Source organism: Oncorhynchus kisutch, linkage group LG7 (assembly GCF_002021735.2).
Source record: "Oncorhynchus kisutch isolate 150728-3 linkage group LG7, Okis_V2, whole genome shotgun sequence".
NCBI classification, from domain to species: domain Eukaryota; kingdom Metazoa; phylum Chordata; class Actinopteri; order Salmoniformes; family Salmonidae; genus Oncorhynchus; species Oncorhynchus kisutch.
The window spans coordinates 4,606,999-4,622,333 of NC_034180.2; the positions used below are offsets into that span (position 1 = coordinate 4,606,999).

Consider the following 15,335-nt stretch of genomic DNA (forward strand, 5'->3'; position numbering starts at 1 on the left):
GAGAGAGAGAGAGAGAGAGAGTGAGAGAAAGGATAGAGATCATGATCAGATGAGCTCTTTTTTTTGTCAGGAACATTTTACAACTACTAAGGATTATTATTCTATACAGCAAACTCTCTGGAAAACAACAGAAACCTGAAAACACCATCCAACCTGGAACTGAGTGAGTAATGTTTAGTCTGAAACTATATTTTATTTCCAAAAGCCAAGAAGAAAAATACGCCACATTACTTTATAAGGACTGAAGGCTAACATAATTCTGCCAAGCTTGATACAGCTTCAATTAGCACTGACGTGTCAAGTGAGAGGTGTCAAAGCCCTTTAGCCCAACTATGGCAGGAGAGTCAAACAGTCTACTTCAACCAAATGGAGAGGCCTGAGAAGCTGCCTCCCGCTGTTCAGAGGTAATTAAAATACAGTACCCTGTGTATGTAAAGAATGATAAGGCAAGAAAAGATGACAAAATGAAGCTCCTTATGGAAAATCAAGAGACAGTTTTTGCTGACTATTACAAAAATGGGAACATCAGCAACCTTATCTTCCACACAAACCAGCCCCTGGCATGGCACAGTGCTATATTAGCACACTACCCCTTTGTTAAGAGAGGGGGTGTTAACGAGGGGTGGAAACTCAGGGTACTTGACAACGAGGACTCTGAGTAGGCTAATATAAATCTCTATAAGTCTGGAACAGTAATGGTACAGGGCAACCCCAAACAGTTTCAGCTGGACTTTCACCTAATCAAAAAATTTGCCCAGCAGGAGAAGCTCTACCTTGAGAAAGATACCCCCACCCCGAGCGGGTCAGACCAGACTTCTTTGTTATATAACCCCACAGACGAGCCACCCCCGGCGGAAAGTCAACCTCCCAGCACAGAGTACTACCCCTTCATTGAAATGAAGGATACATTTACCCAGCTGGAGGTAAGGCAGGTGGAGCTGGAACAGCAGGTGATTACACTCCAGTCAGCACAGACCCAGACAACAGTCGAGCACAACAACACTCTCTTAACCAGACCCAGACAACAGTCCAGCACAACAACACTCTCTTAACCAGACCCAGACAACAGTCCAGCACAACAACACTCTCTTAACCAGACCCGGAGAGCTGGAGGTGGAGAGACACATATCTGCACTCTAGACTGTGGTGAGACAACTTCAACAGGAGAAAGAGCAGGAGCAGGAGAAGAACAGAGCACTAGAGGAGAGGATCAGACTGCTGGAGGAGAGGTTGAGGGGGATGGCGTGTGACAGAGAACAACCCACTAGAGAGGTGACCACCCCCGCAAAGAAGCCAGCAGAACAGCCCACTTCAACACCAGAACCCCAAGCCCAGCGGCTCTCACCCTCTCTGAGCACCCCCCCTGTCAGCCACCCTGATAGCCCTTCTGACAACCCCCCCACACCCACTGAGAACAAACACAAGACACAGATTGTTCTCCTCATGGACTCAAATGGAAAATATATACAAGAAAAAAAACGTAGATCCATAGATTCTAACCACTTCTGGGAAAATCGGAAAACACTAAACAAACAACAACATGAAGAATTATCTATCCAAAATGGAGATGTATAGGTAAACCACTTCTCCAATCCTTTTGGCTCTATAACAAAGATCAAAGAGCAAAAACATATACATGATCAAATATAAATCTTAGAATCAACTATTAAAGACTACCAGAACCCACTGGATTATCCAATTACCTTGATAGGACAAAATAAAACCCCTCCAACCCAAAAAGGTATCCTGATGGTATCCTTAATGAAATGATCAAATATACAGAGACAACAAATTACAATTGGCTATACTAAAACTCTTTAACATCATCAATAGCTCTGGCATCTTCCCCAATATTTGGAACCAAGGACTGATCACCCCATTCCACAAAAGTGGAGACAAATTTGACCCGAATAACTACCGTGGAATATGGGTCAACAGTAACCTTGGGAAAATCCTCTGCATTATCATTAACAGCAGACTCGTACATTTCCTCACTGAAAACAATGTCAAATTGGCTTTTTACCAAATTACCATACAACAGACCATGTATTCACCCTGCACACCCTAATTGACAACCAAACAAACCAAAACAAAGGCAAAGTCTTCAAAAAAGCCTTCGACTCAATTTGGCATGAGGGTCTGCTATACAAATTGATGGAAAGTGGTGTTGGGGGTAAAACATACGACATTATAAAATCCATGTACACAAACAACAAGTGTGCAGTTAAAATAGCCAAAAAACACACACATTTCTTCCCACAGGGCCGTGGGGTGAGACAGGGATGCAGCTTAAGCCCCACCCTCTTCAACATATATATCAACGAATTGGCGCGGGCACTAGAAAAGTCTGCAGCACCCGGCCTCACCTACTAGAATCTGAAGTCAAATGTCTACTGTTTTCTGGTGCTTCTGTCACCAACCAAGGAGAGCCTACAGCAGCACCTAGATATTCTGCACAGATTCTGCCAGACCTGGGCCCTGACAGAAAATCTCAGTAAGACCAAATAAGGTCCAAAAAAGGTCCAGTCGCTAGGACCACAAATACAAATTCTATCTAGACACCATTGCCCTAGAGCACACAAAAAACTATACATACCTTGGCCTAAACATCAGCGCCACAGGTAACTTCAACAAAGCTGTGAACGATCTGAGAGACAAGGCAAAAAGGGCATTCTATGCCATCAAAAGGAACATAAAATTCAACATACCAATTAGGATCTGGCTAAAAATACTTGAATCAGTCATAGAGCCCTTTATGGTTGTGAGGTCTGGGGTCCGCTCACCAACGAAGACTTGAGAACATGGAGACTCTGCATGCAGAATTGTGCAAAAATACCAAACACCAAATGATGCATGCAGAGCAGAATTAGGCCGATACCCACTAATTATCAAAATCCAGAAAAGAGCCATTACAATCTTCAACCACCTAAAAGGAAGCGATTCCCAAACCTTCCATAACAAAGCCATCACCTACAGAGAGATGAACCTGGAGAAGAGTCCCCTAAGCAAGCTGGTCCTGGGGCTCTGTTCACAAACACAAACAGACCCCACAGAGCACCAGGACAACAGCACAATTAGACACAACCAAATAATGGGAAAACAAAAAGATAATTACTTGACACATTGGAGAGAATTTATCAAAAAAAACAGAGCAAACTGGAATGCTAATTTGGCCCGAAACAGAGAGTACACAGTGGCAGAATAGCTGACCACTGTGACTGACCCAAACTTAAGGAAAGCTTTGACTATGTACAGACTCAGTGAGCATAGCCTTGCTATTGAGAAAGGCCGCTGTAGGCAGACATGGCTCTCAAGAGAAGATGTGCACACTGCCCACATGTGCACACTGCCCACAAAATGAGGTGGAAACTGAGCTGCACTTCCTAACCTCCTGCCCAATGTATGACCATATTAGAGACACATACTTCCCTCAGATTACACAGATCCAGAAAGAATTCGATAACAAATCCAATTTTGATAAACTCCCATATCTACTGGGTGAAATACCACAGTGTACCATCACAGCAGCAAGATTTGTGACCTGTTGCCACCAGAAAAGGGCAACCAGTGAAGAACAAACACCATTGTAAATACAACACATATTTATGCTTATTTATTTTCCATTGTGTACTTTAACCATTTGTACATTGTTACAACACTGTATACCGTATATATAATTTGTAATGTCTTTATTGTTTTGAAACTTCTGTATGTGTAATGTTTACTGTTAATCATGATTGTTTATTTCACTTTTGTATGTTATCTACCTCACGTTTTTCCATGCCAATAAAGCCCCTTGAATTGAATTGAATTGAGAGAGAGACAGAATGAGAGAGAGAGACAACGAGAGAGAGAGAGAGAGAGAGAGAGAGAGAGAGAGAGACAGAGAGACAGAGAGAGACAGTGTGAGAGAGAGAGAGAGAGACAGACAGTGAGAGAGAGAGAGAGAGAGAGAGAGGAGAGAGAGAGAGAGAGACAGAGATAGATAGATAGAGGGAGACAGAGAGAGAGCAAGAGAGAGAGGCAGACAGTGAGAGAGATACAGACAGCGAGAGAGAGACAGACAGCGAGAGAGAGAGAGAGCGTGACAGAGAGAGAGAGAGACAGAGAGAGAGAGAGAGATTTCAAGGTTTCAAAGACCTCTCTGATGAGAGTAAGCTACCCTTCCTGTTGGGGGAGAACGCAGAGAGCTGTGGGTTGGCAGCACACTACATTGCTGCCTGCCATAAGATGAGGGACAGTGTCTAACAGACCAATCAACCTGCACATGTCCTCTACTGTATGCTTATTGTTATTGTTGAATGCATGGTTATTTTGACCCTTGGTTATTGTTGTTACTGTTGTCCTGTTGACAATATTGATTCTTATTATTTTCGTATTGTAAGTATAAAAAGTAAAAAGTAAGCGTTTGGCAATATGAACATTGTTACGTCATGCCAATAAAGCAAATTGAATTTAATTGAATTGAGAGAGAGAGAGAGAGAGAGAGAGAGAGAGACAGAGAGACAGAGAGAGAGAGAGACAGAGAGAGACAGAGAGAGAGAGACAGAGAGAGAGAGACAGAGAGAGAGAGAGAGATGTAATTAAGGGGAACCCGACTGTCTCAAGGCTGTTGCTGTGTGCCTCCTCTGAGTGATACCAACATACATGCTGGAGTTTTCACTGATTCATGTACAACATCTCTCGAATCTGTTTGGTTACAAAGTGACTGGCGCTCCGTGTGAAACGTCAAACTAGGTTTCATATCAGTACGCATTGAAGGCTACTGCGCTGTTATTGTGAGAACGGTCTATTACAGCTGAGCAATAAGCCATGTCAATGTATTATCAGTTCTGAAATGCAAGACTGATGTACATGAGAAGAGAACATGCTTTAGACCTGAATGTATCCCTCAATCCATGAATAAGAATCACAGATCATTGCCTGTGTTCGTTCCGGTGTAGTCCATCTCCTCCTCTTCTCTGTGTGTCGCAGATAAAGATGTCCCAGGTGAAACAGGTGGGCCTGCTGGCTGCCGGGTGCCAGCCCTGGAACAAAGACGTGTGTGCTGCCAGTGAAGACCGGTTCGCTTACTGTGCAACACTTGCTATATATGTCTACCAGGTAATTAGCTTGACAAAAATCGGTGTGCATGTGCGTCCGTGTGCCTGTGGACGTGTGTGCGCGCACGCGCGTTTGTGCGCCCGTGTCGGCATGCGTGCGCCTCTCGTTGCGTGTGCTCTCTCCCTTCCCTGTCGGAAGGACACGCAAAAGAGATGTCTAATCTGCAAGTGATTTCTGCCATTGACATTTTCCTTATCTATCATTATCTCTGCCACCCCATCTGTTTGCATATGCAACACCAATACCAATGTATTCCTCGTCGTTCCCATCTGCACCCATGCAGTTGGACCACAGATACAACGAGTTCAAGCTTCGAGCCATCATGTCAGAGCACAAGAAGACCATCACGGCCATATCGTGGTGCCCACACAACCCCGAGGTGTTTGCCAGCGCCAGCGCTGACAACCTGCTCATCATCTGGAACGTGGCAGAGCAGAAGATCGTGGCCAGGCTGGATAACACCAAAGGTACTGATAATGAACTATGCCCAGTGGAGGCAGATGTACAAGGGAGTGGGTGGGCCACAGGTGGGTGTTCAGTAGGGAGAAAACGTTTTGAAACAGAGTGAAACAAGGTGGAGCGGAAAGCTGTGGCCAGACTAGATAACACCAAATGTACTGAACTATAGAGACACGTGGTCTGTATAACACAAAAGATACTGGTTCTTCATCAGAATGGAAATGAGGAATGACTGTGGACCAGTGGTAAGGGAGTTTACCTGGGAGTAGGCTCCTCTTTAGACACTACTGATGGGAGACGTGTCAGAGAGGCTAGAGAGAGTAGGTTGGGTTGCCTTGGGAGGGTGACTCAGTGTAGTGAAGTGTTTGTGTGCTTAGTAATGTCATTAGGACTGGCTATTGTTGCTGCTACACTGACTCCTATCAGGAGGGAGATGGCTGACGGCTGGGATGTTTGGTGTTATTTGTTTTTCTAGGAGAGAGAGAGAGTGTGTGTGTGGGTGGGTGGATGAATGTGTGTGTTTTCTCTCTCTCTCTCTGTGTGTGTGTGTATCTAATGTGTCTCTAACCCTTGTGTACCATCACCCAGGCATCCCAGCGTCTCTGAGCTGGTGCTGGAACGCAGGTGACAGCGTGGCGTTTGTGTCCCATCGGGGGCCTCTCTACCTGTGGGCCATCAGCGGGCTGGATGCCGGCGTCACCATCCACAAGGAGGCACACAGCTTCCTGTCTGACATCTGTCTGTTCCGCTGGCACCCCGTCAAGAAGGGCAAGGTGGTGTTTGGACACACAGACGGGAGCCTCTCCATCTTCCAGCCAGGTAAGACTGAGGCTGCATCTCAATAGATAGTCTAGACTGAGGCTGCATCTCAATAGTCTATAGATAGTCTAGACTGAGGCTGTATCTCAATAGTCTATAGATAGTGTAGACTGAGCCTGCATCTCAATAGTCTATAGATAGTGTAGACTGAGGCTGCATCTCAATAGTCTATAGATAGTCTAGACTGAGGCTGCATCTCAATAGTCTATAGATAGTCTAGACTGAGGCTGCATCTCAATAGTCTATAGATAGTCTAGACTGAGGCTGCATCTCATTAGTCTATAGATAGTGTAGACTGAGGCTGCATCTCAATAGTCTATAGATAGTGTAGACTGAGGCTGCATCTCAATAGTCTATAGATAGTCTAGACTGAGGCTGCATCTCAATAGTCTATAGATAGTCTAGACTGAGGCTGCATCTCAATAGTCTATAGATAGTCTAGACTGAGGCTGCATCTCAATAGTCTATAGATAGTCTAGACTGAGGCTGCATCTCAATAGTCTATAGATAGTCTAGACTGAGGCTGCATCTCAATAATCTATAGATATTCTAGTCTGAGGCTGCGTCTCAATAGTCTATAGATAGTCTAGACTGTGGCTGCATCTCAATTGTCTGTAGATAGTCTAGACTGTGGCTGCTTCTCAATTGTCTATAGATAGTCTAGACTGAGGCTGCATCTCAATAGTCTATAGATAGTCTAGACTGTGGCTGCGTCTCATTGTCTATAGATAGTCTAGACTGTGGCTGCGTCTCAATAGTCTATAGATAGTGTAGACTGAGGCTGCGTCTCAATAGTCTATAGATAGTCTAGACTGAGGCTGCATCTCAATAGTCTATAGATAGTCTAGACTGAGGCTGCATCTCAATAGTCTATAGATAGTCTAGACTGTGGCTGCATCTCAATTGTCTGTAGATAGTCTAGACTGTGGCTGCTTCTCAATTGTCTATAGATAGTCTAGACTGAGGCTGCATCTCAATAGTCTATAGATAGTCTAGACTGTGGCTGAGTCTCATTGTCTATAGATAGTCTAGACTGTGGCTGCGTCTCAATAGTCTATAGATAGTGTAGACTGAGGCTGCGTCTCAATAGTCTATAGATAGTCTAGACTGAGGCTGCATCTCAATAGTCTATAGATAGTCTAGACTGAGGCTGCATCTCAATAGTCTATAGATAGTCTAGACTGAGGCTGCATCTCAATAGTCTATAGATAGTCTAGACTGAGGCTGCGTCTCAATAGTCTATAGATAGTCTAGACTGTGGCTGCGTCTCAATTGTCTAAAATGGCTTCCTCTCTTTGTCTTATCTCCTTCATTTGCACTGATGTGAAAGAACTGGGCATGCGTTTCCCTATTACAAACTATTTTACATTTGAGTCATTTAGCTAGCAGACACTCTTATCCAGAGCGACTTACAATCATTTTAGTCGGTAAACAACCACATATCACAATTATTGCAAGTACAGATGTAGGATCTAAATTTGAGACAGTTTGCTACAGCAGGAAAATAATCCTTATTATAATTAATGGATATATTTTGTAGAGGTTGATACATTTTTTTGTTAGGGCAAATTTTTAAGTGAAAATTACATACTATAGAAGCCTTTTAAAACCTTGAATACACTACAAGTTCGCATTTCCTGCGGTTCAGGAAAATTCTCAGCAACAAGAGTGATCAAATTAAGATCTTACATCTGTAGACCCTTCTTTGAAATAGCTGCTATCAGCAGAATCAGTGCATGGAAGAAAAAACAACCTTTAAATATGTATTTGTTGACTGTTTCTTCCACATGAGAACCTTTATTTGGTACCTCCAGGTATTTCATTAGGGGCTGTGGTGACTTTATTTAGTCAGTTGATGCAGCAGGTCTCCTCTCCTGTTCTAGGATCTAAAAACCAGAAGCACGTGTTGCGCCCGGAGTCTTTAGAGGGGACGGATGAGGAGGACCCGGTCACAGCGTTGGAGTGGGATCCCCTGTCTACAGACTACCTCCTAGTGGCCAACCTGCATAATGGCATCCGAATGGTCGACTCAGAGGGGCTCACCTGTGTCACTACCTTCAGCTTCCCCAGTTCAGCTGCCTCTGTACAGTGTCTGGCCTGGGTCCCCAGTGCACCCGGCATGTTCATCACTGGAGGTAAGGACATATTGGGGTAGGGTTTACGGGTAGGGTACAATGGGTTAGGGTGCAGGGTGTAGGGGGGAGGGGAAAGCTGTGTCCTCAGCGCCCCCGGCATGTTCATCACTAGAGGTAAAGAAATGGGGGTAGCGTTTAGGGGGTAGGGTATAAGGGGTAGGGTACTGGGGGGTTAAGGTAAGGTCACGATGTAGAGTATGTTTATCAGTGTAGGTAGCTAGAGGTCAGGTGTGTAAGGCTCAGGCCTTTAGAACTGTTCCAACGTGATCCTTCTGTTCCCAGATTCTCAAGTCGGTGTGTTGAGGATATGGAACGTGTCCAGATCTACACCGCTGGACAACTTTAAACTGAAGAAGACCGGCTTCCATGCTTTACATGTGTTAAACTCTCCCCCAGCCAAGAAAGGTAAGCATCTGACACACTACTGAGACACTACTGATAATCCACAGATTAGGGTAGAATCCACAGTCTGCAGCACACTCTTAGAAAAAAAGGGACTATCTACAGCTGTCCCAATAGGAGAAACATTTTGGATCCCTTTTTTCTAAAAGGGAACAATAACTTCAGAGTTTTGGATATGAATGACTGATCTTGTGGAGTAAGATTGCTATATCTCTTGGAAAAACGGTAACTTTTCTATGGCATAGTGTGTTCTTTCCCCATTCTTGCTATCACCTGACCCCTCCTGGCCCCGCCATTATTTGCCTCCCACCATCTTTTCAGCCTTGAGCTCCATCTCCCCGACAAAGAACCACTACACATCATCCACCAGTGAGGCTGTTCCTCCTCCTACTCTGTCCCAGAACCAGGCCTTCTCCCTCCCCCCGGGCCACGCTGTCTGCTGCTTCGTGGATGGAGGGGTGGGGCTCTACGACATGGGAGCCAAGAAGTGGGACTTCCTACGAGACCTGGTGAGGGAGGGAGGGAGGGAGGGAGGGAGGGAGGGAGGGAGGGAGGGAGGGAGGGAGGGAGGGAGGGAGGGAGGGAGGGAGGGGATTGGGGGGGTGAAAAGAAGGGAGGACAAGTGGTAGCAAGGGAGGTAGGGGAATTGGGATGATGCTAAGGGCGTTCTTCTATTTCTTGTTTGTGTCTGCATTTCTGTTGTACATAACTCCCAATCCAGTTCATGTTGAAGAAAACCTGACCATGAAACAATATGTTGTTCTCAGGGTCACGTTGAGACCATATTTGACTGTAAATTCAAGCCAGACGACCCCAACCTGTTGGCGACAGCCTCGTTTGACGGGACCATTAAGGTGTGGGACATCAACACCCTCACGGCGGTTAATACGTCTCCCGGCAATGAGGGTGTGGTCTACTCCCTGTCCTGGGCTCCTGGTAAGACACGGGGAGAGAACACACGCAGAACATAATACTTTGGGTGTTTCTCAATATGTTTTCTACCGTGTTCCACGTTGTCGTGTTCCGAGTGCATTCTCCGAGGACATTCTCCGAGTGCATTCTCCGAGGACATTCTCCGAGGACGTTCTTGTGAGGACGAGAGTGTGGAGAACTCATAAAACATGACATTTGAGAAGCACTCCCCCTACTGTATTACCTCACGCTCTACCTCCCCCTACTGTAGTACCTCACGCTGTACCTCCCCCTACTGTATTACCTCACGCTGCACCTCCCCCACTGTATTACCTCACGCTGCACCTCCCCCACTATATTACCTCACGCTGCACCTCCCCCACTGTATTACCTCACGCTGCACCTCCCCCACTGTATTACCTCATGCTGCACCTCCCCCACTGTATTACCTCACGCTGCACCTCCCCCACTGTATTACCTCACGCTGCACCTCCCCCTACTGTATTACCTCACGCTGCACCTCCCCATTCACTGAACCTTCTTTCATCCGAGAAGTGCCCCCATGTCCCATATCGTATATTTTGATATACGCTCATACTCCGAACCTTCCCATGCTCTAATTCGAAACACCCTTTATATACCATAATTCATCATATTGGCTTTTATTTTGAAAATGGCTCTGCTGGTGATGAATAGATGTTTTATGAACGCCTTAAGTATATATTTTCATGTAAAGTGTTACCTTGAGTTCTTTCCCGTTAGTAATGATTTACTGAATATAAATTAAGAAGTCAACGTAATGCACTTTTTTTTTAACGATTCAAACCAAGCTATGAAATATGTTGCGCTTTCTTGCGTTCATTCATTTGGAAGCCGTAAATATGTCTCTATGTTATCTTCGTGTGTGCTCTTCGAAAGGAGACCTGAACTGCATAGCCGGAGCCACGTCCCGGAACGGTGCATTCATCTGGGATGTGAAGAAAGGCAAGATGATCACACGGTTCAATGAGGTGCGTCAACAACCCCGACCAAAAACAAGACAGTCATAAGGGCTTTTCACACTACTGAGCCGAACCGAGTTAAACCAAACCAAGCTGTACTGAGCTAGCCTGGTTACGCATCCACTATCCAGCAGTTTGTTCGGGTCAGCCTGATAGTGTGAAAAGGAGAATAGAGAGATTTATCAATCATTTCTTTAGTTTAACAATATATTTTTTTATGTCACAAGCCTTTTTGTTCCCTTGTGTACTCAACAGCATGGGAATCATGGTATCTTCTGTATCGCATGGAGCCATAAGGACTCTAAAAGAATAGCCACATGTAGTGGCGACGGCTTTTGCATCATTAGGACCATCGACGGCAGGGTCTTACACAAGTACAAGCACCCTGCTGCTGTGTTTGGTTGTGACTGGAGCCAGAATAACAAGTAAGAGTCCACTTGTGTAGTTCACCTTACATACTGTATAACAGGTATACTGGAAGATGTAGTTAGTTACCTATACTCTACTAGATCTATCTTTTCTCTCTCTCTCTCTCTCTCTCTCTCTCTCTCTCTCTCTCTCTCTCTCTCTCTCTCTCTCTCTCTTTCTTTCTTTCTTTCTTTCTTTCTTTCTTTCTTTCTTTCTGTCTCTCTGTCCCTCTGTCTCTCTCTGTATCTATCCCTCTCTCTCTTTCTTTCTCTCACTCTTATTTTTCTTTCTTTCTTTCTTTCTTTCTTTCTTTCTTTCTTTCTTTCTTTCTTTCTTTCTTTCTTTCTTTCTTTCTTTCTTTCTTTCTTTCTTTCTTTCTTTCTTTCTTTCTTTCTTTCTCTCTCTTTCTCTCTCTCTCTCTCTCTCTCTCTCTCTCTCTCTCTCCATTCCCAGAGACATGATAGCCACGGGCTGTGAGGATAAAAACGTGCGTGTGTACTACCTGGCTACCAGTTCTGACCAGCCACTCAAGGTGTTCACGGGTCACCTGGCCAAGGTGTTCCACGTGCGCTGGTCTCCTCTCCGAGAGGGTATTCTCTGCAGTGGCTCAGATGACGGGTACACGCAGCACATTAATACATTATTCATATGTGTTCTTTCACGGATTCTCACAGCACATTGCATTAGGGTGATTTATCACATCCACCAATGTATCACAGTAGCTGAATAATGCATGGCAAACACTTTGTACTGATACACAGATACACATGGTAGTTATTTGATATGCTACCATTATCAATACTGGGAGTCCGCATATAACCTCTCTCTCTGTCTCTCTCTCTCTCTCTCACACTCTCTCTCTCTTTCTGTCTCTCACACTCTCTCTCTCTCTCTCTCTCTCTCTCTCACACACTCTCTCTCTTTCTGTCTCTCACTCCCTTTCTCTCTCTCTCTTTCTGTCTCTCGCTCCCCTCCCCCCTCTCCAGGACTGTGCGTATCTGGGATTATACCCAGGATGCCTGTATCAACGTGCTGAGTGGTCACAAGGCTCCGGTCCGAGGCCTGATGTGGAACACGGAGGTGCCCTACCTGCTGACCAGCGGCAGCTGGGACTACACCATTAAAGTCTGGGACACCAGGGACGGAACCTGCCTGGACACCTGCTACGACCATGGCGCTGATGTTTATGGTACCTCAGTAATGAATCAGGAACACCACACTGCAGCCATCATCAAATAGACTCAGCCACGGGCCCAGGATCATTTCTAGACTGCAAACTGACCACCAGAAGCCCAAACATATCATATTTGACTAAAACATTATCATCTCAAACCTTGCTTGCGTTTGCATACAATCACATATCTCTCTCTATTATGCGTGGGAGTCAAAATTCAAATCACTTGGAGCTGATTTGCTGGTGTTTTCACAGCCTTTTATGTCCAACAAGAGGGGGGGGGGGTTGTTCAGAAACTTTGGGGGCCAAATAAAATAATCTGTGGACCACCAGTTGGGGAAACCTGCTATGCTTTACAGAGGCCAATGAATGTGAAATGAAATATATGGTACTGTTTCTACACTGACACTGTGTCTGTAATGCTGCAACCTGAACTGATTCCTCCAGGCCTGACTTGCCACCCCAGCCGTCCGTTCACCATGGCCTCATGTTCCCGGGACTCTACGGTCAGGTTGTGGTCCCTCACTCCGCTCATCGCTCCACTCCTGGTCAACGTCCTGGCTGACCACAGCTGGGACGACATCATCGGCAACACGGGTCAGTTAAATGTTCCGATACTGAAGAAATGTGTTGTGTAGAACATGTACAGTGGAGGGTAATGCACGTAAACACCCTTATTTTGTGCCAGCGTTTACCCACCTTTTGATGAAAAAATGCATTGAAAATATAGGGAGCGTAACTTTACTCACCAGGAACTGCGGTTAGCGTGTGCGTGTCTATTTTTTTTACCTCTACATCACTGGCCATGTAGAATAAGGAATCGTGTTAGTTCTATGTGCTGCATTTCTATCTGTATACACTCCAGGATTAGGGATTTATCAGTAAACACTCTTTATCCCTCTCCCATCAGTCACTATGACTATATTGTTACAACGTGTTGATTACTCATGACATCAATATGTTGATTGCTCATAACTCTGTCTCCACTGTGAGAGAGTGATACCGCAAATATTTATCAGTCCAAACCCGACATAGCCTCACAAGAACAATTCATCTGATCTGACATCATTCTGAACCTGTGTGTGTCTGTATGGTAGAGTACTATATCCCCTCCTCTCCTCCAGATCGGGCCATGGTACCTGGTGCTACCCCTCTGCTCTGTGGGAAGGTGTCCAGAGACATCAAGCAGGAGCTGGATAAACTCTCCAGTGAAGTACGGGTGAAGAAACTCAGGTGGTTCTCTGAATGTTTCTCTGTGAGTATATTTACTTGCAATTTTCCTTAAATGAATAGCACTTTATTTACAGTCATTTAGTTATTCCATTCCTGTAGTCCAGACACATGGTTTTAATCTGGTTTGATTGAAGTATAGTCGTTTCTTTCTTGGTATAATTTTATGTCATCAGGTATCAAATAACCTATAGATAACCCTTCAAGTTAGTACTCCTATTTGGTAGTATATATATACTGGAATCCCCATGTATTATGTATTGTACATAATGTATTGTATTGTACATACTACCTACTCTTATGAAGTGCTTATGAATACCAGCCACCAGGGGGCAGTCATAACCTGTGGGACCTGGTGTCAGTGATCAATGGGCAGGACGACAGTCTGCTTCCCCAGAGCTACGGCAAGGGCATCATGCACATGAAACACTTGGTCCGCTTCAAAACCGTAAGTCGACTACTGACTGACTGACTGACTGACTGACTCATCTCACACATGGTCCAGTCCCTTCAGATCTGCAAACATCCAAGGGTTAGGGCCGAAGGAAAGGGGGATGGAGTGATTTTGGACCAAGCGTATGAGTCATATTTCTAAGGGGTTCGTTTTTCAAAAGAACATCAAACGTTTCACGACTATTCACTTACAGTACACATTTCAATGTGTCTGTTCTGTAGTCTGAGGCCCAGGAATTGACCATAGTGAAGATGTCTAAGTTCGGCGGGGGGATCGGGGCTCCCAGTAAAGAGGAGAGACTGAGAGACGCAGCAGAGATCCATCTAAGACTGGGGCAGATCCAGAGATACTGTGAACTCATGGTGGAACTGGGAGAGGTAATGGACCTATTCATTATAGGCCCTAGGCTACACTCTTAGGGAAAAAAGGGTTCTGCGGCTGTCCCCATAGGTAGAACCCTTTTTGCTTCCAGGTAGAACAATTTTTGGTTCCTGGTAGAACTCTTTTGGGTTCCGTGTAGAAGGGTTTTACCTAGAACCAAAAGGGGTTACTCAAAGAGTTCTCCTATGGGGACAGCCGCAGAACCATTTTTGGTACTAGATAGCATATTTTTTCTGTGTGTAGAACAACTATGGGTGTATCAGGAAAAATACATGGAGTCATACGGCATTACAGTCCCTCAATAAAGGGTGTCAAATTAACAATCACAGCATTAATTGCTGTACATAATGATGATGTCTGTCATGTTTTCTGTATTTGTCAGTGGGACAAGGCATTGTCAGTTGCCCCTGGTGTATCCATAAAGTATTGGAAGAAACTCATGCAACGGTATGTTTTGAGTTAGTTTGTCTTTTCAAGAGGCATGTTTATGGTTACGTGTACATTTGAGCCATTTAGCAGACGCTCTTATCCAGAGCGACTTACAATTAGAACCACAACAGGGGTTGTTGACTTCCTTCCTCAATGCATGTGTCCTCGTAGAAGAGCCGACCAGCTGATGCAGGAAGAAAACCACGATGTCATCCCGTACTGCATCGCCACGGGAGACGTGAGGAAGCTGGTCAGCTTCTTTACTGCCAGGGGTCAACTGAACGAGGCGCTGCTAGTGGCTCAGGTATGTCGACATTGACATCCTTCGATTAATTGTATAATTAGAAAACAAAGTGACATAATATAATACATGTATTGGTTCCAATCGGAAGCCCTGTTCTCTAAAAGGGAGAACAACATACCACCAT

The 15,335-nt window shown here is 45.0% G+C and overlaps 1 protein-coding gene across 1 annotated transcript in view; it reads left to right on the plus strand.

The window, feature by feature from the left end:
- The window catches only part of LOC109894748 (WD repeat-containing protein 17), a 37,845-nt gene that overhangs the window by 17,397 nt on the left and 5,113 nt on the right, over positions 1 to 15,335 (plus strand). The window contains exons 2-18 of the mRNA XM_031828410.1: positions 4,975 to 5,103; positions 5,387 to 5,570; positions 6,151 to 6,381; positions 8,265 to 8,516; positions 8,799 to 8,921; positions 9,240 to 9,427; positions 9,686 to 9,854; positions 10,749 to 10,840; positions 11,087 to 11,256; positions 11,693 to 11,857; positions 12,226 to 12,428; positions 12,861 to 13,010; positions 13,538 to 13,668; positions 13,966 to 14,091; positions 14,319 to 14,474; positions 14,861 to 14,925; positions 15,079 to 15,211. Of these exons, the coding sequence (XP_031684270.1) occupies positions 4,981 to 5,103; positions 5,387 to 5,570; positions 6,151 to 6,381; positions 8,265 to 8,516; positions 8,799 to 8,921; positions 9,240 to 9,427; positions 9,686 to 9,854; positions 10,749 to 10,840; positions 11,087 to 11,256; positions 11,693 to 11,857; positions 12,226 to 12,428; positions 12,861 to 13,010; positions 13,538 to 13,668; positions 13,966 to 14,091; positions 14,319 to 14,474; positions 14,861 to 14,925; positions 15,079 to 15,211 (2,661 nt within the window). The 5' untranslated portion in view covers positions 4,975 to 4,980. The remainder of the gene's footprint in view (positions 1 to 4,974; positions 5,104 to 5,386; positions 5,571 to 6,150; positions 6,382 to 8,264; positions 8,517 to 8,798; positions 8,922 to 9,239; positions 9,428 to 9,685; positions 9,855 to 10,748; positions 10,841 to 11,086; positions 11,257 to 11,692; positions 11,858 to 12,225; positions 12,429 to 12,860; positions 13,011 to 13,537; positions 13,669 to 13,965; positions 14,092 to 14,318; positions 14,475 to 14,860; positions 14,926 to 15,078; positions 15,212 to 15,335) is intronic.